This window comes from Salmo trutta, chromosome 36, assembly GCF_901001165.1.
Source record: "Salmo trutta chromosome 36, fSalTru1.1, whole genome shotgun sequence".
In the NCBI taxonomy this organism is placed as follows: domain Eukaryota; kingdom Metazoa; phylum Chordata; class Actinopteri; order Salmoniformes; family Salmonidae; genus Salmo; species Salmo trutta.
The window spans coordinates 34268415-34293159 of NC_042992.1; the positions used below are offsets into that span (position 1 = coordinate 34268415).

Genomic DNA, 24745 nt, shown 5'->3' on the forward strand with positions numbered 1-24745 from the left:
CAGTTAGGTTTCTCCTGGCGTCCACCAAACCCAGATTCGTCCGACGGACTGATGGTGATGCATGATTCATCACTCCAGAGAACGCGTTTCCATTGCTCCAGAGTCCAATGGTGGTGAGCTTTACACCACTCCAGCCGACGCTTGGCATTGTGCATGATCTTAGGCTTGTGTGCGGCTGTCCGGCCATGAAAACCCCCATTTCATGAAGCTCCCGAAGAACAGTTATTGTGCTGACATTGCTTCCAGAGGCAGTTTGGAACTCGGTAGTTAGTATTGCAACCGAGGACAGCACTCGGTGGTCCAGTTCTGTGAGCTAGTGTGGCCTACCACTTCGCGGCTGAGCCGTTGTTGCTCCTAGACGTTTTCCCTTCACAATAACAGCCCTTGCAGTTGACCGGGGCAGCTCTAGCAGGGCAGAAATTTGATTAACTGACTTGTTGGAAACGTGGCATCCTATGACGGTGCCATGTTGAAAGTCACTGAGCTCTTCAGTACGGGTCATTTTACTGCCAATGTTTGTCTATGGAGATTGCATGGCTGTGTGCTCGATTTTATAAACCAGTCAGCAACGGGTGTGGCTGAAATATTTGGCCGTGTAGTGTATTTCTATGTTTTGTAGGGGGAAAAAAGTTAAAAAGTTCTACCCAATGACATCATTGAAAGTTTCAACATTTGAAAAACTGATTTTCATAAAACTGAGATTTGCAGTGACGTGGGGAGCAAGAAAATACCCTCACTTGGGCTAAAAACTTGTTGCAGGTGATGTCATAGAGAAGCATTTTTTTTAGGACCTATCTTATCTTTTTAAGCACAGATAATACAAACGTGATGTTCTCATATATGTAAACACTGGTTTGGTGTTGGAGATGATGATAATGTAGTTAAAAAGGAAATGTGTCATTTTCATAATCTCCAGAACCACCCCAACGTCAACATATGTGAAAAGTGTTTCCAATGACATCATCGGTGTGCATCATGTGATTTTAACCAATTACAAGTAGGCATTGCCTACTAATCGATTGATGAATTCATTGGAAACATATTTTTTACTACAAAACATAAATGCCCCATTTTCACATGTTAAATGGTACTGGAGATGATGAACATGAAGTGAACATTTTTGAGAATTCCCTTTAAGTGCTTCAACGAACCCACCAGAACAAAATTAAAACTATACAATGTTTGTTTCATCTTCGATCTGTCTATCTCCACAAACATTTACTAAGATAATTATCCTCTCTTGCCATCATGTTATCCCTGGATACAACCATTATACATTCTCTATTATGACCTCTGACCCCTCTATCTTAGTTCAAAATATATCATTTACCAATCCATTTACCAATAGCCCCCCATCTCTATACTAAACTCACCCATATATAAAATATACAAAATATTATTTCCAAAATCTCCTCTGAACTGTCCATCTTTGCAAATATAAAAATATACAGTTATGTTAAAATCTCTTTGCTTTCTTCTGTCCTGAACCACCTCTCCTAATCTTCCTCTTCTAGTTATACTGTAGCTCATCCTCTGTTTCCTAGTTTGCCCATGTCTCCCTCCCTGCCCAGTACAGTTCAAAAATATACACGTTTTGTCATAGAAATAAAGTACACACCTGTCTTCCCCTGGCTTGTCTCCTTGTCTATAGCTTAAAAACATTAGTTGTCTTGTGATCTGTATGATTTGAACACCTCATTTGAACGGGTGCACGTATGGCCTGCGCATTAACCGGAAAAACACTGCAACGCACCTGATATAAAACACTGAATGACGTCGCGACGCCCAAGTGACAATACCAGTCAAAGAGACACGGGAAGTGAAACCAGCATAGCACAGAATCACTAAATGGAGGCTGCACTCACTACAACACTGCAGGCTACTCGCAACATGGACGCTTACGCCAGGTGTCATACGATGCTTATGTCACGTCTACGTAGGCCGTACGCGCACCCCATCAAATAAAGTGCTGCCAATGTTGCCTTATACCCCTCTCTCCTCCTCCTCCCTCCTCCTCACAAGTCTCCGTGTCGACTCTCAAACTTGTTGAGGATGTTGCGGCAGCGGCCCAGCTCCTTGCGCATGTCGGCCACCTCCTGTCTGAGAGCAGCGTTCTCTCGCTCCAGGAAGGCGGCGCGCACCGTGATCTGGTTCTCCTTAAGGCGCCGGGCGTCACGTGAGCGCTTGGCAGCCTCGTTGTTCTTGTAGCGCCGGCTCCAGTACTTGTCGTCCTGCAGAAGTCACCACAAAGTAGAGGCGTGTTGTGGGGGTGTGGGGGAAAAGAGGAGAGAGGAGGAGAGGGGCAAGAAGGCTCAGTTTTGTGATGGCGAGGGGGGCAGGGGGAGAGGGGTCACAACTGAGCATTGTAGTTGCACACTTGAAGCATGTATATAAAAGGTTTGTATAAACATTTGTGTTGAAATTACTGAAAAATACACAGAGCCATACTAATAATGCCATCACAATTAGCTACTCGACAGACAGCAATATGACAGTTTCCTACCTTATTCTTACCATGGTGTTTCATGCACATCTACATGCCAGTTCCATCAGGAACGTATAACTACTTCTTTCTGCTCTACAATGAGCAAGAAAGATGAACGCGTGCACCTCAATTACGCAATTAGTTTTAATTCATTGAATTCAGCCTGTAAAAAAAGCTGCACATCTATTAAAAGGTAGACTCAGCAATATGACATCACACGCAGCGGGGAGGACCTCCTGCCTACAGACATCAACAGAACTTAAACTTGCCCATTCCCAATGTGTGCCCTCCCTTGAGGCATGCCCACATTGTCATTCACTTAAGCAGGAAGTTGACCTGCTTTTTTTTAGGGTTACGTTTTGTTAACTCTACCATTAAGCTTCTTAGGTGCAAACTCCGTTTAAAGACAAGAATTGTAAGAAATGTAGCACCTTCTGCTCGTCTGGCACCAGCATCTTGCGGGCCTTCTTGATCATGGGCTGTGGCTTGAGCTCCTCGTCCGAGAAGCGGTGCCTCCGGGGGTCGAAGGCCTCCTGGCCCGGCACGCTGGACAGCGCCACGTCTGCCGGGTCCGGGTCAAAGTTCACCATGACGTCAGCAGTGCCGCTGGTGACCGGCGGGCCCCCTGGAGGCCCGGGGGGACAGGGAGAAGTGGTGGTGGAGGAGGGCGAGAGGTCGGGAGGCCCAACTTGGCCACCTATACGGAGAGGGGCAAACAAAAAAACTTGTGATTGATAACATACTTTTCTCCATGGCCAGTGTGAAAGGTCAAAGCCTCAAGCATGCCGATAATAAGGTATAGAGGATGAGTTATTTCTGTGTATAAAGGCATCATCACACATGACACGTTTATAAACAGGCTGCTGCACGGAGGCTGCAGTGTTACTGGTCAGCCACCAGGTGGAAGCAGAGGCCACATCACTCAGTCAGTTTTGGGGTTGAGTTGGCAGCTGGCTGATCCAGGATAAAATGGCACCAAAGCCCAATCTTATTAACAACCATTTTGGGCAAAAGGTTGAAACTGATCCAAAAACAGTGTTGCTGGGTAAACAACCTACATGCAGCGCTAAGCTTTCTTATGGCCCTTGCCATCTCCCCTCTTTACTCTTTAAACCTTTGGTCAATGTCACTCTATTTTACCCTCAGTCAGTAAAATATGCTTGATCTTCAAAGGAGTAGTTCACTATTTTACAGCTTGATGTTAGATGGTTGCTCACCTTGAAAGTGATCTATGAGCCAAGATAAACTGTAATCATTGATTACAGTTTTTCTTTAAACAGCCACTACAAAATTCAGCTAACCTTAGCCCCCACAAGATCATTAGTGGAAGTGATGGGGGCATGTGAGCATGTTTAACAAGAATATCCAAATGACCTGAAATCAATTCAAATCTACTCCATATTTGGTTTGATGCTACTTAAAAAGGTGATTTTTTTTTTTAAATACACGCTTACATGCCCCCATCACTTCCATTGATTGTTAGCTTGTGGTAGTTAAAAGTTAGCTGAAGTTTTTAGTGGCTGTTTAATGAAACCGGATTACAGTATCTGCTGGGCCATAGATTACTTTCACAGTGAGGAACAATCAAGTTGTAAAATACACCTTTAATATAAATTTTTTTTCACACTTAATAGCAATACAGGTACATTTTCCAGGTAACAATTCTGAGCAGGGTTGTTGGCAACGATTGTTTGATTGCGCTTTGTTTTTAGGAAACACTTGAGGAAATGGAAATGCTGAAATGGAATGTGCTTTAGGAAGTGTTACATAAAATGCGCTCCCCAGTCCTCTCGCTACATAGCCACCACAAAGACAGTTCCCTACAATCCCTACCCCACACTCCCTCCATCTTCGATTTAAAATAAGCACAAAATCCTTCCTTCGTAAGTATCCATAGGACAAACCAGTCTCTCACATTCTTCCTCCCTCCTTCAGAAAATAACACAGAGAGAGCACAGCTGTCTAAAGCAGCACCTCCCCCCCCTCCCCACCACACACTCACAATAAACCTCACCTTTCATTTCATAGCAGTCTTTCCCTCAGTCTTTATGTCAACAACACGTCATTCTGAAATGTTATGTCACAATGTTGTTCAGTGTGTTAAAATGGTATGGCGACATGGTGGGGATATCTCTGCAATGTAAATCTCTCGGCTTCTTTATGTAAGGCTAGTCTTATGCAATATTATGCTAGGGCTCACCAGAGCTCGCTCGCTCGCTCTCTCTCTCTGCTTTACTCCCTCTTTATGCCTCTCTCCCTCCAACCCCTCCCTTCTCTTGCTCTCTCTCGCGCCATTGCTCTCTGCATCGGCACGTGACGCAACGCCTGCACATGGCCCAAGCGTGTGAGAGTGGGAGTAAGGGGGGGGGTAGAGATAGAGAGGTTTTAAAACATGCAAGGAGAACACTCAACTGGACTCTCTCCCTCTCGTTTTTACTGTATTGCAGAGTCCTTAAAACCCTTTCCTCTCCACAGGTCATTAAAATTATTTATTGTGCTAAACATTTCTACGATTGATTCCTGAATTTGATCATTTCTCTAAGCACTTGGATTGTATTCCCTGGTCTGTAACTAATCTATATACACTGCTCAAAAAAATAAAGGGAACACTTAAACAACACAATGTAACTCCAAGTCAATAACACTTCTGTGAAATCAAACTGTCCACTTAGGAAGCAACACTGATTAACAATAAATTTCACATGCTGTTGTGCAAATGGAATAGACAACAGGTGGAAATTATAGGCAATTAGCAAGACACCCCCAATAAAGGAGTGGTTCTGCAGGTGGGGACCACAGACCACTTCTCAGTTCCTATGCTTCCTGGCTGATGTTTTGGTCACTTTTGAATGCTGGCGGTGCTTTCACTCTAGTGGTAGCATGAGACGGAGTCTACAACCCACACAAGTGGCTCAGGTAGTGCAGCTCATCCTGGATGGCACATCAATGCGAGCTGTGGCAAGAAGGTTTGCTGTGTCTGTCAGCGTAGTGTCCAGAGCATGGAGGCGCTACCAGGAGACAGGCCAGTACATCAGGAGACGTGGAGGAGGCCCTAGGAGGGCAACAACCCAGCAGCAGGACCGCTACCTCCGCCTTTGTGCAAGGAGGAGCAGGAGGAGCACTGCCAGAGCCCTGCAAAATGACCTCCAGCAGGCCCCAAATGTGCATGTGTCTGCACAAACAGTCAGAAACAGACTCCATGAGGGTGGTATGAGGGCCCGACGTCCACAGGTGGGGGTTGTGCTTACAGCCCAACACCGTGCAGGACGTTTGGCATTTGCCAGAGAACACCAAGATTGGCAAATTCGCCACTGGTGCCCTGTGCTCTTCACAGATGAAAGCAGGTTCACACTGAGCACATGTGACAGACGTGACAGAGTCTGGAGACGCCGTGGAGAACGTTCTGCTGCCTGCAACATCCTCCAGCATGACCGGTTTGGCGGTGGGTCAGTCATGGTGTGGGGTGGCATTTCTTTGGGGGGCCGCACAGCCCTCCATGTGCTCGCCAGAGGTAGCCTGACTGCCATTAGGTACCGAGATGAGATCCTCAGACCCCTTGTGAGACCATATGCTGGTGCGGTTGGCCCTGGGTTCCTCCTAATGCAAGACAATGCTAGACCTCATGTGGCTGGAGTGTGTCAGCAGTTCCTGCAAGAGGAAGGCATTGATGCTATGGACTGGCCCGCCCGTTCCCCAGACCCGAATCCAATTGAGCACATCATATCTCGCTCCATCCACCAATGCCACGTTGCACCACAGACTGTCCAGGAGTTGGCGGATGCTTTAGTCCAGGTCTGGGAGGAGATCCCTCAGGAGACCATCCGCCACCTCATCAGGAGCATGCCCAGGCGTTGTAGGGAGGTCATACAGGCATGTGGAGGCCACACACACACTACTGAGCCTCATTTTGACTTGTTTTAAGGACATTACATCAAAGTTGGATCAGCCTGTAGTGTGGTTTTCCACTTTAATTTTGAGTGTGACTCCAAATCCAGACCTCCATGGGTTGATAAATTGGATTTCCATTGATTATTTTTGTGTGATTTTGCTGTCAGCACATTCAAATATGTAAAGAAAAAAGTATTTAATAAGATTATTTCTTTCATTCAGATCTAGGATGTGTTGTTTAAGTGTTCCCTTTATTTTTTTGAGCAGCATATTTTGTTCTTCGTAAAGTTAGTGTGACGACCCTCCCACTCTGTCTGCCGTATTCTCTCTTGTTCTTGTTTCTTTATTAGGAGGCCGGTGGGCGGAGTTGGAAGGGTCGTCAGAGAAATGGGAAACACCTGGGCTCAGGTGTTTCCCAGGATAAATGGACCTCTTCCACATTCATTGAGGAGACTCTCTCCACACAGACACCTTATTGTTTTTGGTTGTGTAGTTTTGTGGTTTTCTTGGTTATTTGCTTTGGCACCTTTCAACACTCTGCATTATTACATTCAAGTATGCAACACACTCACTTACACTACTGATTACTGATTACACATGCCATTGTTAACTTCTTAGTTGCTTTATTTAATAAATATATATTTTTGATACACCTTGTCTCCACGTTGTCTCCCTTTTGTTACGAACCCTGAGCCGGTTCGTAACAAGTGGGAGCTCATCCGAGATCTTGAACTTGTGTTTGGGAGAAAACGTGGAGGTATGTTAACTTGAGGTGTTTTGTTTGTTAGTTTGAGTTTGGTGCTCAGTACTGGTTGTCTTTGGTTGTTTTGTTTGTGTGCTGCGTTGGAGAGAGTACGTTGGTTAGTTTCCAGGACTCTGCCCAGCCTGGAAACACTTGTTGTACTCGCTGTTGGAACATTGGTCTGAGGTGAGTAGAATCAGCTGTGTACCTCGGTGGGAGATTTGGATAGGGTAGTGAAACTTACTACCTGGAGCTATAGTCGTTTTCCCCTGATAGGCTTAGCGACGTGTTTCATTTTGGAATATGTTGGGCATTGTTAATGTTTGTTATTTTTGTGTGGTGTCTGTGGACTGAGCAGTTGTCTCGGGAGCACATCCGTGGCTTGGTGGAATCTACCAGCGTGCTGGGGGGTTACTTCCTCGCCAGCGGGCTACAGTGCATAATTACCCACCGCAAATCTGCATGAAGACTAGGGTTGAGTTATTGTAGGTTTTGGGGAAGCTCCATCTCTCATCTCTTTTCTGTGGTGCCCGGTGTGATTGTTTTTTCTCTTGTTGTGGTCTGGTGTGCTCAGAGGGGTTGAGTGAGATTTTTTTTTTTTTCTCTCCCTTTCCTCTCTCTCTCTGACTATGGCGTCTAATGTAGACGAGTTCATTCGCTTTCCATCAGAGGAACTGTTAGACTTATGTACTAAAGAACAGCTGTTGAAGGTTGCTGAACACTACAAAATTGAAATTAGTGATAAACGTCTAAAAAATTCCATTAGGTTAATATTGAAGGCCAATCTGATGGAGAGTGGTATTCTTGACGTTACCACTGGGGCAGCCTCTGCTGAGGACTCGCCGTCTCCCCGATATGTCACAATTACCGCTCCATCGGTTAGTCCTAGTAATCTTCTTTTTGAACAGCAGAAAGAGCTGCTTCTGTTACAGCAAGAGCACGATCGTGAGAAGCTAGAGTACGATCGTATGAAATATGAAAAGGAATTGGCTGCTGATCAGTTAAAATATGAAAAGGAATTGGAATTTAAACAGGATAAGGAGCGTGCAGATCGGTTGAAATATGAAAAGGAATTGGCTGCTGATCAGTTAAAATATGAAAAGGAATTGGCTGCTGATCAGTTAAAATATGAAAAGGAATTGGAATTTAAACAGGATATGGAGCGTGCAGATCGGTTAAAATATGAAAAGGAATTGGAATTTAAACAGGATATCGAGCGTGCTAAAATCAAGCTGCAACAAGAGCGACTAGAGTTGGTTAGGGAAGGAAAGCTCTCAGGAGAGAGTTTGCTCTGGGAAGGTGACCCAGAATTACTTAGGAATCGTTCCTCTTTTGGTCGTGCCCCGGACACATTTGACATTGTTGGGAATTTACGGTTGTTGCCTCAGTTTAATGAAAAGGATCCTGAGACATTCTTTTTGTTGTTTGAGCGTGTTGCTAACGCTAGGAGTTGGCCTGATTCTGATCGCGCTTTGATGTTGCAATGTGTGCTGACTGGTAAAGCGCAGGAAGCATATTCAGCTCTTAGTGTAGCCGACAGTGTCATTTATGATAAGGTTAAAACGGCGGTGTTACAGATTTACGAATTGGTTCCTGAGGCTTACCGCCAACGATTTAGAACTTTAGAAAGGGATGATAAGCAGACTCATGTTGAGTTTGCGCGAAAATTATCTTCACAGTTTAATCGCTGGTGTTCCGCCTCTGCGGTTATGACTTTTCAAGGGCTGTGTGATCTGATTATGCTAGAGCAATTTAAGGACACAATCCCTGATTATATAGCGACGTATATTAACGAACGCAAAGTAAAGACTGTCGCTGAAGCTGCGGTTTTGGCAGACGAATATGTTTTGACTCACAAAAGTGTTTTTGTAGAACCACGTACTTGGAGTGAGTGGGGGCGTTCGGAGAGATTTGAACCACGCTCACAGAGATACTCTGGTTCACGGGCAGAGTTTTATTCAACTAGGGTTGAGCCTGATTCCCGTGGTAAAACTGACTTTGGTCAAGAGTGTCACTACTGTCACGGCTCAGGTCATTGGAAAAATGAATGTCCGGTTCTCAGGTCTAGGGGTAAATTCAGTACGTGTGATAACGTTAAATCTAGGCCTACGGCGTTAGCGGCGTCTGTTTCACATCAGTTTACTCCTGAAACATTGTCTCAGGCCCAGGGCCATGTGAAAGTTCATATTGACCCAGGCTATTTACCTTTTGTTACAGAGGGTTTTGTGTCTATGTTAGGAAGTAAGAACCTAGTGCCAGTGAAGATCCTACGAGACACAGGTGCCTCGGAATCGTTTGTGTTGGAATCTGTGTTACCCTTCTCTGCTGAGACTGATTCTGGGAATAGTGTTCTAATTAGGGGAATAGGTTTGAATAATCTGTCAGTTCCATTGCATAGACTAATGTTGGATTGTGGACTGGTGAAAGGTGAGGTTGTTGTGGGGGTGCGTCCTTCGTTGCCTATTGAGGGTATCGACGTTATCCTTGGGAATAACTTGGCTGGCGAGTGTGTGTGGCCTGTTGTGTTTCCATCTCTAGTGGTTTCCACTAAATCGTCACTTGTAGGGATTCCTGATGAGAGTGAGCAGAGGTTCCCAGCGGTGTTCTCTGGGGGTACAGTGATGCGGTCTATGAGCCATGGTGACCTGGTCCCTGCTCCGGTAAATGTGAATACCACAAAGAAGTCTCTCGCTGTTTTCCCTGTTATTCCGTTGTCTGTACTCATCTCCGATCTAAACAATGCGCCACGGATGGACCACACATTAGAAGAGTTGCGTGACCAAATTGTGCCTGTGGAACAGTTGGGAGATGTCGCATATGGTTATTTTCCCCAAGAGGATGTTCTGATGAGAAAGTGGGTGTCTATAGGGGACGGTAAACCTGTTCGTTTGGCTGATAACGTTGCTTCCCTTGGTTCTGTTAATACTAGGTCTGTGCATGAGGAAAAAAATGTTCCTAGTCCCGATGATTGCATACTGCAGGGTAGATTAAAAAATTCTGAGACACTGGATATTTTGGATGGCCCTTTCACTCAGCTACCTGTTGATGGGCGGAAAGAGCTGGTTGTTCTGATTCGGAAAATTCCAGGATTGTTTTCTGTGACACCTACATGTACAAACTTGATAGAACATGATATTGACACTGGAAATGCTGACCCCATTCGTCAGGGGTTCTATAGAGTCTCTGTAGAGAAACTGCGTTGTCTGGATGCTGAGGTCAGGTACATGCTGGAGAGTAAGATAGCAGAGCCTTCTTTCTCTAGTTGGGTTTCTCCCTGTATCTTGGTCAGTAAAACGGATGGAACGGACCACCGTAATGTAAACGGAGTTACTAAGCCGGATTAATTTCCTCTTCCTCAGATGGAGGATGGCGTTGATCAAGTCGGCGCAGCTAAGTTGTGAGCAAATTTGAACGGTTATTGTGCCATTGGCAGGTGCCACTGACGAGTAGGGCATATGACATTTTTGCCTTTATTACTTCCTCTAGTCTGTACTCGTATTCGTTATGAGTTTAGGACTATGAATCGTTGGAAAAGGTTGTTTGCGTTGGTAGTTAATGTGGTCTCTTGTGTGCCCTGTTCCTGAGTGTTATGTGAGTGATCATTGTTGGGGGTTGTCATGTTCTAACTTTCCTGTCTGTTCCCTCCTAGTCTTGTGTTCTCCTTTCCTCTTAAATGTTGCTTCCCTTATATATAAAGGTTGCTGAGGACTGGGGAGAAGGAGGTTGGTTGGGGCAAGTGGAAGGTGAACATGTAACCTCTTGTAAATTTGAGACGCAGAGGTTTGTGTCAATTTGGGACGCAGAGGCTTGTGTCAATTTGGGACGCAGAGGCTTGTGTAGATTTGGGACGCAGAGGCTTGTGTCAATTTGGGACGCAGAGGTTTGTGTCAATTTGGGGTTGTCGTGTTCTGTCGTTCCTGTCTGTTCCCTCCTGGTCTCGTTTTCTTCTTTCCTCTTAAAAGTTGCTTCCTGTACACAAAGATTGCTGAGGTCTGGGGAGAAGGAGGTTGGCTGGGGCAAGTGGAAGGTGCACATGTAACCTCTTGTAGATTTGGGACGCAGAGGCTGGTGTGTTGTTCCGGGGTCCTTGTTGGTCCCCGGTTTTATGGGGGGGGGTGTGACGACCCTCCCACTCTGTCTGCCGTATTCTCTCTTGTTCTTGTTTCTTTATTAGGAGGCCGGTGGGCGGAGTTGGAAGGGTCGTCAGAGAAATGGGAAACACCTGGGCTCAGGTGTTTCCCAGGATAAATGGACCTCTTCCACATTCATTGAGGAGACTCTCTCCACACAGACACCTTATTGTTTTTGGTTGTGTAGTTTTGTGGTTTTCTTGGTTATTTGCTTTGGCACCTTTCAACACTCTGCATTATTACATTCAAGTATGCAACACACTCACTTACACTACTGATTACTGATTACACATGCCATTGTTAACTTCTTAGTTGCTTTATTTAATAAATATATATTTTTGATACACCTTGTCTCCACGTTGTCTCCCTTTTGTTACGAACCCTGAGCCGGTTCGTAACATTAGTCTGTTTGTGTAGAAGGGATTTAGCAGATCTGTTTTGGTCCGGCGTGAATGTTTTGTCAGAAAATAGAAAGTGACACGTCATTTGAAAGCTACAGCCCTTGTCCTTTTGGAAATCAAACTCAAATCTTACTGCTGGCGATGTCATAAGAGTATGCAATGTAGGTCTAGTCATGGAAAGGGTACACCCTGATGGACATTGTAAAGCATGTATTTGTAGTTTTGGAAACAAAATGCACTTCACGGGGGTAGTATACAATATTATGCATCGTTTAGAAAATGCCACCAGAGGGCGTCAGAGTTTAAGAGGTTAATTACGATAAAACCAAGTGTCAAAATGAAGGGCCCTGGATAGTCTATTGGACAAGTTGTTTGAGACTGTACCCTGTCTTTTTACCCTTTCTATATAGTTTCTGCTTGTTTTTGTCTCCTGTCCCTTGATCATCTTCCGCTAGCATCAAGCCACCAATTTCGCACTAGACAGGGGATTTATCAATGCACAATGAGGCGTTTGTACTTTGGAATAAAACATAAAGTAGTTCTATTGGCCCTCCTAAATATTCGCTTTTGCCTTGGAGCTTCACAAACTGCCGTGTTTTCCCCCACCGACCAATGCCGACACGGGGCATGTTGAGGAAGGTGCAACTACTGCAATGACAGTTTCAGTCATCTTGTAACATTGCAATCTTGTGACATTGCTCAGACACACGCCAATGCAAAACACGCAAACATATGGTCAAAAATAATCCCTCACCTACACACCGGGGGTTCGAACCGGTTCAAGGCACAGAAACAGAACCTGGGCCTCCCGCGTGTTTCACAGAGGTCTATGGCACTGCATCGCAGTGCTTGAGGCGTCACCACAGACCCGGGTTCGATCCCAGGCTGTGTTACAGCCAGCTGTGGCCAGGAGACCCATGAGGCGGCGCACAATCTGGATTAGGCCGTCTGGGATTTCCTTGTCCCATTGGACTCTAGCGAATCCTTGTGGCGGGCCAGGCGCCTGCAGGCTGACCTCGGTCGCCATCTGGACGGTGTATCCTCCGACACATTGATATGGCCGGGTTAAGCAAGCAGTGTGTCAAGAAGCAGTGCAGCTTGGCAGGGTTGTTTTGAACAGAAACAGTATATTTCTCTCCCTGGTCGGAGAGAATGGCTCTCGACCTTCGCCTCTCCCGAGTCCGTAGGGGAGTTGCAGCAATGGGACAAGACTGGATACCAATTGGATATCATGAAATTGAGGAGAAAAAGGGGTAAAAGTACAAATCCAAAAAATATAAATATATATAAGTAAACGGAAGCTAGAGCGAAAGTGATCCATACTGTTCCGGAACAGAACCGTCATTTTAGAAGAATGGGAACCGCAACCAAGCATTTATGCAAAGCGCTCAAGCTGCAGGCAGACACTGGAAGCATACTGTACTGACGTTACAATTTTTTTTTATTTAACTAGGCAAGTCAGTTAATAACAAATTCTTATTTTCAATAACCGCCTAGGAACAGTGGGTTAACGACAGATTTTTACCTTGTCAGCTCAGGGATTCGATCTTGCAACCTTTCGGTTACAAGTCCAACGCTCTAACCATTAGGCTACCTGCCGCCCCGAACTTGATTCAGAAGATAGGGAGAGATATTTATAATTATATAGAGAATACTTTTTAATGCTAGTTAAGGATACTATAGGCCTAGGCTAGTTATCATGTTTCACATTGGATTTATAAATCTACAAAAAGGTAAGACGTGTTTTTAATTTTGGTGCCGCTCTGCACACACAAGCTTGTTAGCTAGCTAGCTCAAAGGACATTCAAAGTTCCTCCATAGAATCCGCTCCTCCTAGGCAGAATTCTGTGGACCTAATTCAGATAACGCATGTCATAACAAGATGCCCGGCACTTCAAGCCTCATCAACCCGCAAAATTTACTTTGCATCTTGCGCCATAGGCTACACTTGTCTGTCCATTACGCATGTAAACAACTAGCTTGCCTGCTCTATCCTCAACGATTGGTGAAGTCATTCATGAGCTACATGTGTAAAAAAAAACGGTTGATTTGACAGGTTAAAAAATGAACGATATAAACCAATACTTTTTTGGGGGCCGAACCAGCTCAAAACTTTATTTCGCTGGTCAGAACAAAAACGGGGAAAAAAAGTGGTTCTGTTCAGAATCAAAGATGGGGAAATAATTTCAGTTCCAACGTATGCTACACACAGAAACAAACACACACACATACTGTACATACCTACACCCACCCACACCCTCCCCTCTTTTACCACACACTAACTAGAGCCCTGCATGGGCATGAATTTTAAGCCCTGACCTGCGACGTTCAGGCCCTACCATACCCAGGCCCGATTGCTTCTGCCATTAGCGGCTCCCCTCTGTCTGTCACTCGATCATTCCCTGCGTGCAGGCAGCTCGCTCCGCATGCGTTCTGCTCATGGCGGCTTTGAGTCTGTGTATCCATAGCAACGGCTCTGCTTGGGCTACTCTGCCAGACATATTAGAGAAAGGAGGACATAGGAATCCCATTGGCCAACGAATAGGGGAATGTATAACGCCCCACCCAGCAGTTTTCGACCAATCGCATTCACATTGTCATGCTGCATCACGCGATTGCTAAGCTAATCGTCACGCAATCCCTTCTCAAAGTCAGGATATGAGTCAAGAAACGTGCCTATTTTCCTTGAAAAGTACGTAATGTCATGATTCCAAAGTTCTACAATATTACAGATAGCAAGTTACAGTAAGTATCTCACATCTCGGAAAATATTTGTAATGTTGTACTTCTTGTTGACGAACGTCATGCTAAGGTTGCGTATTTGACTCTCATTCACTCCTTGAAGGAGATCTCTCCATGTCCCAGAATCGCCCAGAATGCACAGCACGGCCCATTGACGTAGCATGGGCAACGTACAAAATGGCCGTCAATACGATTCCAATGGAGTTTCCCCATCTCCTCAAAAGTATCTCTGGCTTTGCTCTGCAAACGAAGAGACATGAGAGAGCAGTTAGCTGTTAGCTACTTTTGGTCACTCTACACTCGAGGAAATGTTTTTTAAAATAATTTCTCCTGTCTTATATTTGCCGAGGTTTAAGGACTTCTGACATCATGTTATGATCTTAGTCAGATATGGCTGTACTGCGCAGCAGAACACGAGCAAATAGCTCAGCTTCAAAACGTTAGTGATTAATTTAGCGATACCCGAGCCCTACTAGTACCTTAGTTATTGATGGAAAAAACAGGCCCTAACCCGATGTATAACGTTGGGGCCCGTCAGGCTTGGGTCAGGTAGCAGAGCTCTACTACTAACCATGTAGGCACTCGGGCCCTCCCATCATGCCTGGCAGTCCATTTGGTGGCAGCGGCACATTGTCCAGGCCCAGCAGCGAGGAGGAGGATGAGGAGGAGGACATGGAGGACGATGAAGAAGAACATGGCGGAGGGGATGACGGCGGGCACTGGGAGCTCTGGTTGGGCACGGCCGACTGCAGGGAACTCTGTGAGGGCACCTGGGCGCTGGCGCTGGAGCCGTTGCCACCTTTGTTGTGCATGGCCATGCCGTTCTCAGTCAGGAACTCCTCCAGGTCCATGTACTGCAGCTGGAAGAGGCCCCCGTCACTGCAGGGCAGCGTGCGCTCCCACAGATGGGGCCCCAAGAAGGCCGACTGGGAAGGCCGGCCACCTGGAACCCCACCCATGGAGTCCTCGTCTGAGTCCTGGGGCTTGTCTTTATCTGTTAGTGGGAGATGGGGAGAAAGAGATAGAAAGGAGATGGAGAAAGAGAGCGAGCGAGATGGAGAGAGAATAAATGAAAGAGAAAAATTGGAGGAAAACGGGAGAGAGAGCGAGAGAGAGAGGGTCATTGAGTGCAAAAATCCAGCCTGTTCAGTGTTCATCACTGCTGTCGCTTATCATCACATAATCTGCCTGGGAGCCTTGTGCCTTCAACAGCTCTGCAGGCAACCAACCGCCATTACATGGCTGCATCAGTAACAGTGCCAGCAGTCTTCCCATCCACACACAGGCTGGCTGACAAATGTGAGCAAGGGTGTGAGATGCTATGCTAATATCATGAAGGTGAACTGAAATGCTAAGCTAACATAATGAGGAAAGAGAGAGATGCTAGGCTAACATCATGAGGAAAGAGTGAGACGCTAAGCTAACATAATGAGGAAAGAGAGAGACGCTAGGCTAACATAATGAGGAAAGAGAGAGACGCTAGGCTAACACCATGAGGAAAGAGTGAGACGCTAAGCTAACATAACGAGGGAGTGAGATGATATGCTAACATTATTGGCGGAGGTGGCATCGTCTCGTGTCTCAGCCCTCACTCCCTCGAGTTGGCAGCTTAGCGAGGGTAATAAGGGGAGGCGAGAGCCATCACATTAATGAGCAAGGAGAGGGGGCTCCAAAATGGGGGATGACTATCAGTGTGACACCGCTGAGAGCTAGGCAGAGGAGATCAGATAGAGGGTAGACGGGGTAGGGAAGGATGTGACAGGGCCGATTCATAGTGTGATGATCACACCAGGGCTGTACTGGCCAGCAGGACAGCCCAGCACATTATTGTCAGCACACACACACACACACACGCAGTTTTGGAAGAGGGAGAGAGACATGCAGAGGAAAGAGAGAGAGAGGAGAAAAAAAGGGAATGCAAAATAAGCCAGACAGACAGGAGAGATGATAGAGAACAGAGGAGACGTGAGAGGGGTGAAAGGGAGGAGAGAGGAGAGAAATTCAGAGAAAAGCAATGCAAAAATCATAAATAGACAGGAGAGGAGAGATGGAACAGAGGAGTAATTAGGTAGGAGAGGATGGAGACAGAAAATATAGACGGGGAATGAATATAAGAGGAGATGTGGTGATAAGGAAGAGGAAAGGGAAGAGGAGACTAAAGAGATTCAAATAGGAGGAGAGATGGATGACAGAGCGATTATGGTGGATGAGGGGAAATATAGGAGATGAGAATAAAGAGGGTGAGGAGAGAAAGAAGAGGGAGTGGAAATAGGAGGAGTGACAGAAGAGAGGAGAGAAAAGGGTAGACAGAGAGATATGCAATGCAAAGAAAAGAAGTGGGATGAGAAAAGAGATAGAAGTGAAGGGGGATTGAGGGAGATGTGACAAGTGCAAGAGGAGTGAATGAGGGGGATTTGGTAAATGTGCTAGAGGATGGAGAGGATGGAGAGGCGGACAGAAGAGGTAGGAGAGGAGAGATACGCACAGCAAGTGGGTGTACATGAGGGTGTCGAACAAAGCAAGCAAGCCGACCAGGGAGAGAAATATACTGTTTCTGTTCAAAGGGAAATGCATCATGCATCGAAGCCACAGGCAAGCAAATATGTTGGATGCAAAAAACACTCAAGACTCCATCTCATGTAATAAAACCCTTCTCCATCCCTTAACATTAGTGATGCATCCCAACTATGCATGCTCTAATGGTGAACTTGATGCTGGTAGGCCCTTTGTGCCCCGACTCCATTGGAGGAGCTGTCAGTCTTGGTCAACGTCACCTCTTACACAAAGACATCCATGGAAATGGTGGAGGGCTGCTGTTCAACTCTATAGCCACCAGGGGGAGGCTGTTAGTCAATGTGATTGTTGTTTGTGTACGGACAGCAGCCGACTACGGTTGTGACATCCCTTTAACCTAAACGTTAAGTTCCTTATTTTAGGGGACTAGCTACAGAACTGTTTCGGCTGCACAGACTGGAATATGTTCTGGGACTCTTCCAATGGCATTAAGGAGTTTACCACATTAGTCACCGGCTTCATTAATAAGTGTATCAATGACGATGTGCCCACAGTGGTCATACGTACATATGCCATTGATTACAGGAAACATCCGCACTGAGCTAAAGGTTAGAGCTGCCACTTTCATGGAGCAGGACACTAATCCGTACACTTATAAGAAATCCCGCTATGCCCGCCGACGAACCATCAAACATGCAAAATGTCAATACAGGACTAAGATCAAATCCTACAACACTGGCTCTGATGCTCATCGGATGTGTCTTAACAGATTACAAAAGGGAAACCCAGCCAAGAGCTGCCCAGTGACACGAGCCTACCAGACAAGCTAAATGCCTTCTATCCTTGTTTCGAGGAAAGCAACACTGAACCATGCGAGAGCACGTTGTTCCGGACGACTGTATGATCACACTGTCCATAGCCAATGTGAGTAAGACCTTTAAACAGGTTAACATTCACAAGGGACAGACAGATTACCAGGATGCGTACTCAGAACATGTGCTAACCAGCTGGCAAGTGTCTTCACTGACATTTTCAACCTGTTCCTGAGTCTGTAATACCTATATGTTTCAAGCAAACCAACATAGGTTACCTTGGCGTTCTTCGCCACAGTGGCTGTCTAAATGACTACCGCCCTGTAACGCTCAAATCTGTAACCATGAAATGTTTTGAAAGACTGGTCATGGCTCACATCAACACCATCATCCCAGAAACCCTGGACCCAGTCCAATTTACATACCGCCCCAAACAGATCCACAGATGACGCAATCTCCATTGCACTTCACACTGCTCAATCCCACCTGAACAAAAGGAAGAATGCTGTTCATTGACTACAGCTCAGCATTCAACACCATAGTGGCCTTCAAGATCATCACTAAGCTAAGGATCCTGGGACCGAACCCTCCCTCTGCAACTGGATACTGGACTTCCTGACGGGCTGCCCCCCAGGTGGTGAGGGTAGGCAACAACACATCTGCCACGCTGACCCCCCCGAGTGTTCACCCACGACTGCGTGGCTGCGCACGTCTCCAACACCATCACATTAAGTCTGCCGACGGGGCTGTAGTAAAGCAGGTCGAGAGCTTCAAGTCCCTCGGTGTCCACATCACTAAGGACCTATCATGGTCCAAACACACCAACACAGTTGTGAAGAGGGCACGAAATTGCCTCTTCCCCCTCAGGAGGCAGGAGTCTGAGAAGATTTGTCATGGGCCCTCAGATCCTCAAAAAGTTCTACAGCTGCACCATTGAGGGCATCTTGACTGCCTGCATCACCGCTTGGTATGGCAACTGCTCGGCATCCGACCACACGGCGCTACAGAGAGTAGTGCATATGGCCCAGTATATCACTGGGGCTGAACTCCCTACCATCCAGGACCTCTATACCAGGCGGTCATTGCAGCGGGAAGTAGGGGGTTGCTAAGGGTGCTGCAGCCCCCCCTGAAAAAAATCTAAATTATATTTGAAATAAATAATTTTTCAGAAAAGTAGTGCACCGGGCATTTAATAGTCCTGTTTTAACAGACCAATATAGCCGTCTGCAGTGCCAGCACAGGCAAAAAAGATTAGTCCAGTCCCACCCCAACTACTTCCCACGGCTATGCAGGCAGTGTCAGAGGAAGACACTAGAAATTGTCAAAAACTCCGGCCACCCAAGTCATAGACTCTTCTCTTTGCTACCGCACGGCAAGCGGTGCTGGGGCACCAAGTCTTTGATCAAAAGGCTCCTGAAGAGCTTCTACCCTCAAGCCACAAGACTGCTGAACAGTTAATCAAATGGCTACCCAGACAATTTACATTAAAGCCCTCTATTATTTATTTCTCAGTTGTTTTGCACTGACACTCCAAAACACACATTACATACACTCGCACACACATGCATTTTGACGCCACACACACACACACTGCTGCTACTCTGTTTATTATATATCCTGATTGACTAGTCACTTTTCCCCCTACCTACTTGTACATACTATATTACTTCAATTACCTCATACCACTGAACAGGTACTGGTACTCCTTGTATATAGCATCGTTATTATTGTGTTACTATTTCCTTTTTTATTTAGCAAATATTTGTCTCTCTTTTTAACTCTGCACTGTTGGGAATGTCCTCGTAATTAAGCATTTCACTGTAAAGTCTGCAGCGGTTGTATTTGGAGCATGTGACCAATAAAATTTGATTTGACTCAAAGTTCTGGTTGTCCCCGTTTCACATGCTGTTCTCATCTGAGATGCAGTATGTGAAACCTGACGCCTTATTTGCATAGGCCAGAAAATGTGTCGCTCCCTATCTAAACAAAGGATCGATTTCCTCTGGCTGTGAAGCGTGCAGCTCCGCTTACAATGAATACAGCATATGAAAACAGGTGAGGCTAGCGATTGCAGAAAGAAAATATCTCTCACTGTGATGTTCTCAGATGGACTTAGAGCTCTCAACATGAAAAAATGACAAAATAATTTAGAACAATATAAACAAGACCACTTTCTCTTGGTTACAGAGCAACTAAGTCATTTTGTGCTTAAAGTTGAAGTTGTAACAAGTTAGCAGGCGTTTGAATGGCGTCTTTTCTGTTGTCAGTTATATGAAATGTCAATTTTGTACTGTCACAAAGTATGATCATACTTATTTTACAGCTATAAGAAAGATTAAATATTATAGTAAGTCATTACCGTAATCATTTGATTGTTACTATATTTAGAATGCATTTTAATCATTTCAAGCCCTTTCCCCAACTTTTGTTGAATAGGAAATAAATCATACATGATTTTTCATATTTTCATCATATATGTAGTGTGAACACCTCAGCATTTTATAACTACTTGCCAGAAAGGTGAGATTTTAATATTTCTATCAGTATAAGCAATATATAGTAATTCTTATGGCCTTCATGATAAATAACTACTTTTGGGTACATCCATTTTTTTTACATTACATTTAACAACCTTCCCTGCCCCTACCCTTAGTTAACGTTTGACCATTTACAATGTATCTAGTCTGTTTTTGTTGGATCAATGTTTTTTGGATTGAGAGCTCGTGTTAGACATCCTTATACACTGAGTGTACAAAACATTAGGAATACCTGCTCTTTCCATGACATAGACTGACCAGGTGAATCCAGGTGATTGATGTCACTTGTTAAATCCACTTCAATAAGTATAGAATGTTTTTTTATTATTTAACTAGGCAAGTCAGTAAAGAACAAATTATTATTTACAATGACAGCGTAGGAACAGTGGGTTAACTGAACGACAGATTTTTACCTTGTCAGCTCGGGGATTCGAACTAGCAACCTTTCGGTTACTGGCCCAACGCTCTAACCACTAGGTAACCTGCCACCCCATACAATAGATGAAGGGGAAGGGCCAGGTTAAAGGATTTGTAAGCCTTGAGACAATTGAGACATTGATTGTGTATGTGTGCCATTCAGAGAGTGAATGGGCAAGACAAAAGATTAAAGACCTTTGAACGGGGTATGGTAGTAGGTGCCAGGTGCACCGGTTTGAGCGTGTCAAGAACTGCAACGCTGTTGGGTTTTTCCATTTCAAAAGTTTACTGTGTGTATCCAGAATGGTCAACCACCCAAAGGACATCAAGCCAACTATGGGAAGCATTGGACTCAACATAGGCCAGCATCCTTATAGAACGCTTTCGACACCTTGTTGAGTCCAATGCCCCAACGAATTGAGACTGTTCTGATCACAAAAGGGGGTGAAACTAAAATATATTCCTAATGTTTTTTTACACTCAGTGTACATAAATATCATGAGATATGTCCTTAACGAAGGATAAACACACTCATGTTCTATGCTGTGTATGTGTTGTTGCTTGCAACAAAAATATGAACCTATTGCCATAAGAAGTAATGCATGATACAAGTTAATGCAAGAATGCTTTATATTTATAAACATGAAACAAGCAAACGGAATGAAAACAAAGATTGCAGGCCAACCTGTGTGTATGTGTATTTATTTTAATATTTGTTATGCATATACTGTCCCCTTCCTGCCCTCACCACACACACAAACCTCACCTTTCATTGCACAGCAGTCTTTCGCTCGCTGGTCAACCTTGATGGGCAGCTGTAGGAGAGTCTTGAGGCTGGCCATGGAGTTCAAGTGTCCGCCGGTCGGGACACTGCCCGCAAGGTTGCCCGTGCCGAACTGTGGGCTCGCTCCAGCCGGGAGGTCAGGCGGTAGGAGCTGTGTGAGCGGCCTAGACATGATTGGGATGGTCGTTGATTCCCACGGTGGAATGAGCGCGGAATTTATCCGATTAATCCACAAAACGATTGACTGGCTGTCAGCGGGTTCACAACACAGTGACGTGACGATTAAAAAGGTGGACAGGTGGGCAGCTGAATACACACTGCTAGACCGACTGTTATTTACCTCATTCGAACACCGAATGTTAGCCTATCTAAATATGCATTAAGTGCTAGAGAATAATAGTAAAATTCGACATGACAAATATAACTTGATATCAACAATAAACTATTGCTATTGCTCTTCCAACTTTCCATGAGAAAATCAAAAGTGAAAATGATGTCCTCAAAAATATGTTCATGGTAAAATGTGTTCCTATTCAATATCCTTAACAGATGCAATGTGCCCTTTAAGAGTTAATCACTTATCCCTGCCTCTATCTATGAGATAAACAAAGTTGCACGTCAGCGCTCAGATGTCGCCAATATGCCTTGCTTGATGATGTCCGTTTAATTGAGGATAATAGGCATCAAACCGAGTTGATTTTCTTCTTGACCTGGACAAAAATAAAACAAACCTGAGGGTTGTCCATGGAGTAAACTGGATTATGGAGCGATACCTGGAAATCCAATAATAGAGAAAATACGTGTGGGCGGGGGGTGATACGAGGGGGAAAAAAGTATTCGTCAAATAATATCCAACATGAGTAGGATAGGTGTTGAGGTCTCTTGTTTTTCCTCTCCCTACTTAGTCGATGTCGCTCCCTCCGTCTTTCTCTCTCGTTATTTTTGTCGTTTACCTTCTTTCCCTGCCTTTCTGTAGGCTTCGAGCAAGGAAGCAACCGAGCGCGGCAAGAGTCAGCTGGAACGAACACGGGCCGCTCTCGTGACATCACCGCTCACAGGGGATTGGCGCTGGGGAGAGGCTGATCAATATTCATGATCTACAACTCCTAAAACGCCCAAAACAACATTAATGAGCACCACCCCTTCATAAACAAACCAGTCAGGGGGAGTTGTCGATTACTGTAACCAATTACTGCATAACTTTTAATGTAACCAATGGATGGAACACGTGGTTGACCTTAATGTCAGTCATAAAGCTAAACTAGTAACCACGAGATGAATGGACCAATGTACATATCTGATTAAGATCACGGTTACACACAAACTCCACAACTGTAACCAATCCTAAACCTACACAAGAATGGAATTGCTTTGCAATGTCCAGTACCCTCTGATTTATTTAAAAAAAATGTTACTATTAAATTCCTTGTAGACTACTTGGGGTGTGGACTATCTCTGTAATTTCAAGGATCCGGATCCCAAATTCAACAAATTATTAAAATTATCTTTATCAATATTTTTTCATTATGTGAAAGATATTTTGTGTCGGCCAAAACACAGACTATCTCCCTACTACCTTAAAACCGATTCCTGCACTCGAAGGGAGCACATGGCCCTGGCACGCGCGGATGGTGCCTACCAGCGATTGGTTCAAATTAGGTTAGTCTCTGCCCTTTGCAGAACGCTATTGGACAAAACTAGGTCATTGGCTCCGCCCAAAGATTTCCCCATGGTCGGGCCGCGTGAGACAGAGGCGAGGTAAAACAGGCAAGTTAGCCCAGTGAGATTGAACGGATTAGTGTTTCATTTAGCAAGATCCAGAGATCATACGGAATTTGCTTTAAAGTAATTGGTGACCACCGCACAGTGTAAAAGTGTTGCTTGATCATTTCCTTATTATAGTATTCCCATAATGACAATAGGCTATTAACACTTAACATATATCTATGGAAGGTACTTCTCTATATTAACTACCCCTCTAGGTAATATTTGCTTTGAAAGTTAAATACAATTTTGTCTTGATAGTAATCATTTCCCATTTTATCTGTCACACTTCTGAAGTACAACAGTGTGATGTACTATTTTACATAATTTAAAAACTGCTTCTGAGGAACTGTGTTTAGGAAAAGTAGACCATATTATCAAATCCACATCACAACTCTTACAATTCATTTTTTAAAAGACAGACATTAATGCTTTGTATTATTTATATTACTATTCACATGGGGCCTTTCAATAAAGTAGGGGATATGTTGGGATTTGAATTAAATGAACAACATGGATTGTCTGCCTTGATAATCCCAAATTTGAGTGGTTAAAATTGCCTAATGCATTTGATTTTATATTGTGTCATTAATTAAACAATAACCTGTCACAATTTATTAAAACTTCAATTTTAAAATATGCATTAGACCGACAAACCACTAGATGGAGGCGATACTGCGGTTTTCAAGAGCAAACATATAAACCAAAAACATTCAAAATACATGGACAAATTATTCACACAGATTAATCACTCCTTGACTTGTGTATATGGTGTGAATTGTTATAGGATGGATACTTTCAATGTGCATGTATAACTTCATTTCTTTATGTAAACTGCAATGTTTCTCATACACAAAATATTCCCCTCCGTCTCCCTGGTCATACTTCTGTAAGCGTTCATAAAAGGGCCTTATGGCCATCTAGAGGACACTGAATAGTATTACACAAGTCATTTTCTAACCACAGATGCGCTGTTCTCCCAACAGTAATCAAATGTTACTGTGCGCTTAATCTGTATCATCTAATTTGCAGTTTTGACTGCAGATTCACACCATTTACCCTATGAGAAACTAACGTGTTTAATGCATGCCCTGCAAACTGGTGACAAAATACAGTATATCAAAAAATAAAGAACTTTCTAAAAGGAGAATTCTTGCAAATACACACAAACTTTCAGAACAGCCGGTTGTGAGTCTGACAAACAGCCGTACTCATCCTCAGGGATTTTTTCACTCTGTTTCTAAATGGAGCATGGAATGTGCCAACAAGTGCGCAATAAACATCTCTGCAGTGTAAGGACAGTGCACTGGGGTGCCAAGTGTGGAGGACCTGGCAATTCTGCCATTCTTTTGAACCTGTTAACTGATCAACACACAGTGCATTCTGAAAGTATTCAGACCCCTTGACTTTTCCACATTTTGTTACATTACAGCCTTACTCTAAAATCGAATATATACACTACCGTTCAAAAGTTTGGGGTCACTTAGAAATGTCATTGTTTTTGAAAGAAAAGCAAATTTATTGTCCAT

The 24745-nt window shown here is 44.5% G+C and overlaps 1 protein-coding gene across 1 annotated transcript; it reads right to left on the bottom strand.

The window, feature by feature from the left end:
* Nucleotides 1-611: 611 nt before the first annotated feature.
* Nucleotides 612-22781, bottom strand: LOC115176181 (hepatic leukemia factor). The gene is made up of 4 exons (XM_029736043.1): nucleotides 21435-22781; nucleotides 14960-15382; nucleotides 2917-3182; nucleotides 612-2231 (listed from the first exon to the last, which is right to left on the bottom strand). The coding sequence occupies exons 1-4, from the start codon at nucleotides 21622-21624 to the stop codon at nucleotides 2016-2018; spliced, it is 1095 nt and encodes a 364-aa protein (XP_029591903.1). The 5' UTR covers nucleotides 21625-22781; the 3' UTR covers nucleotides 612-2015.
* Between the last annotated feature and the right edge of the window lie 1964 nt (nucleotides 22782-24745).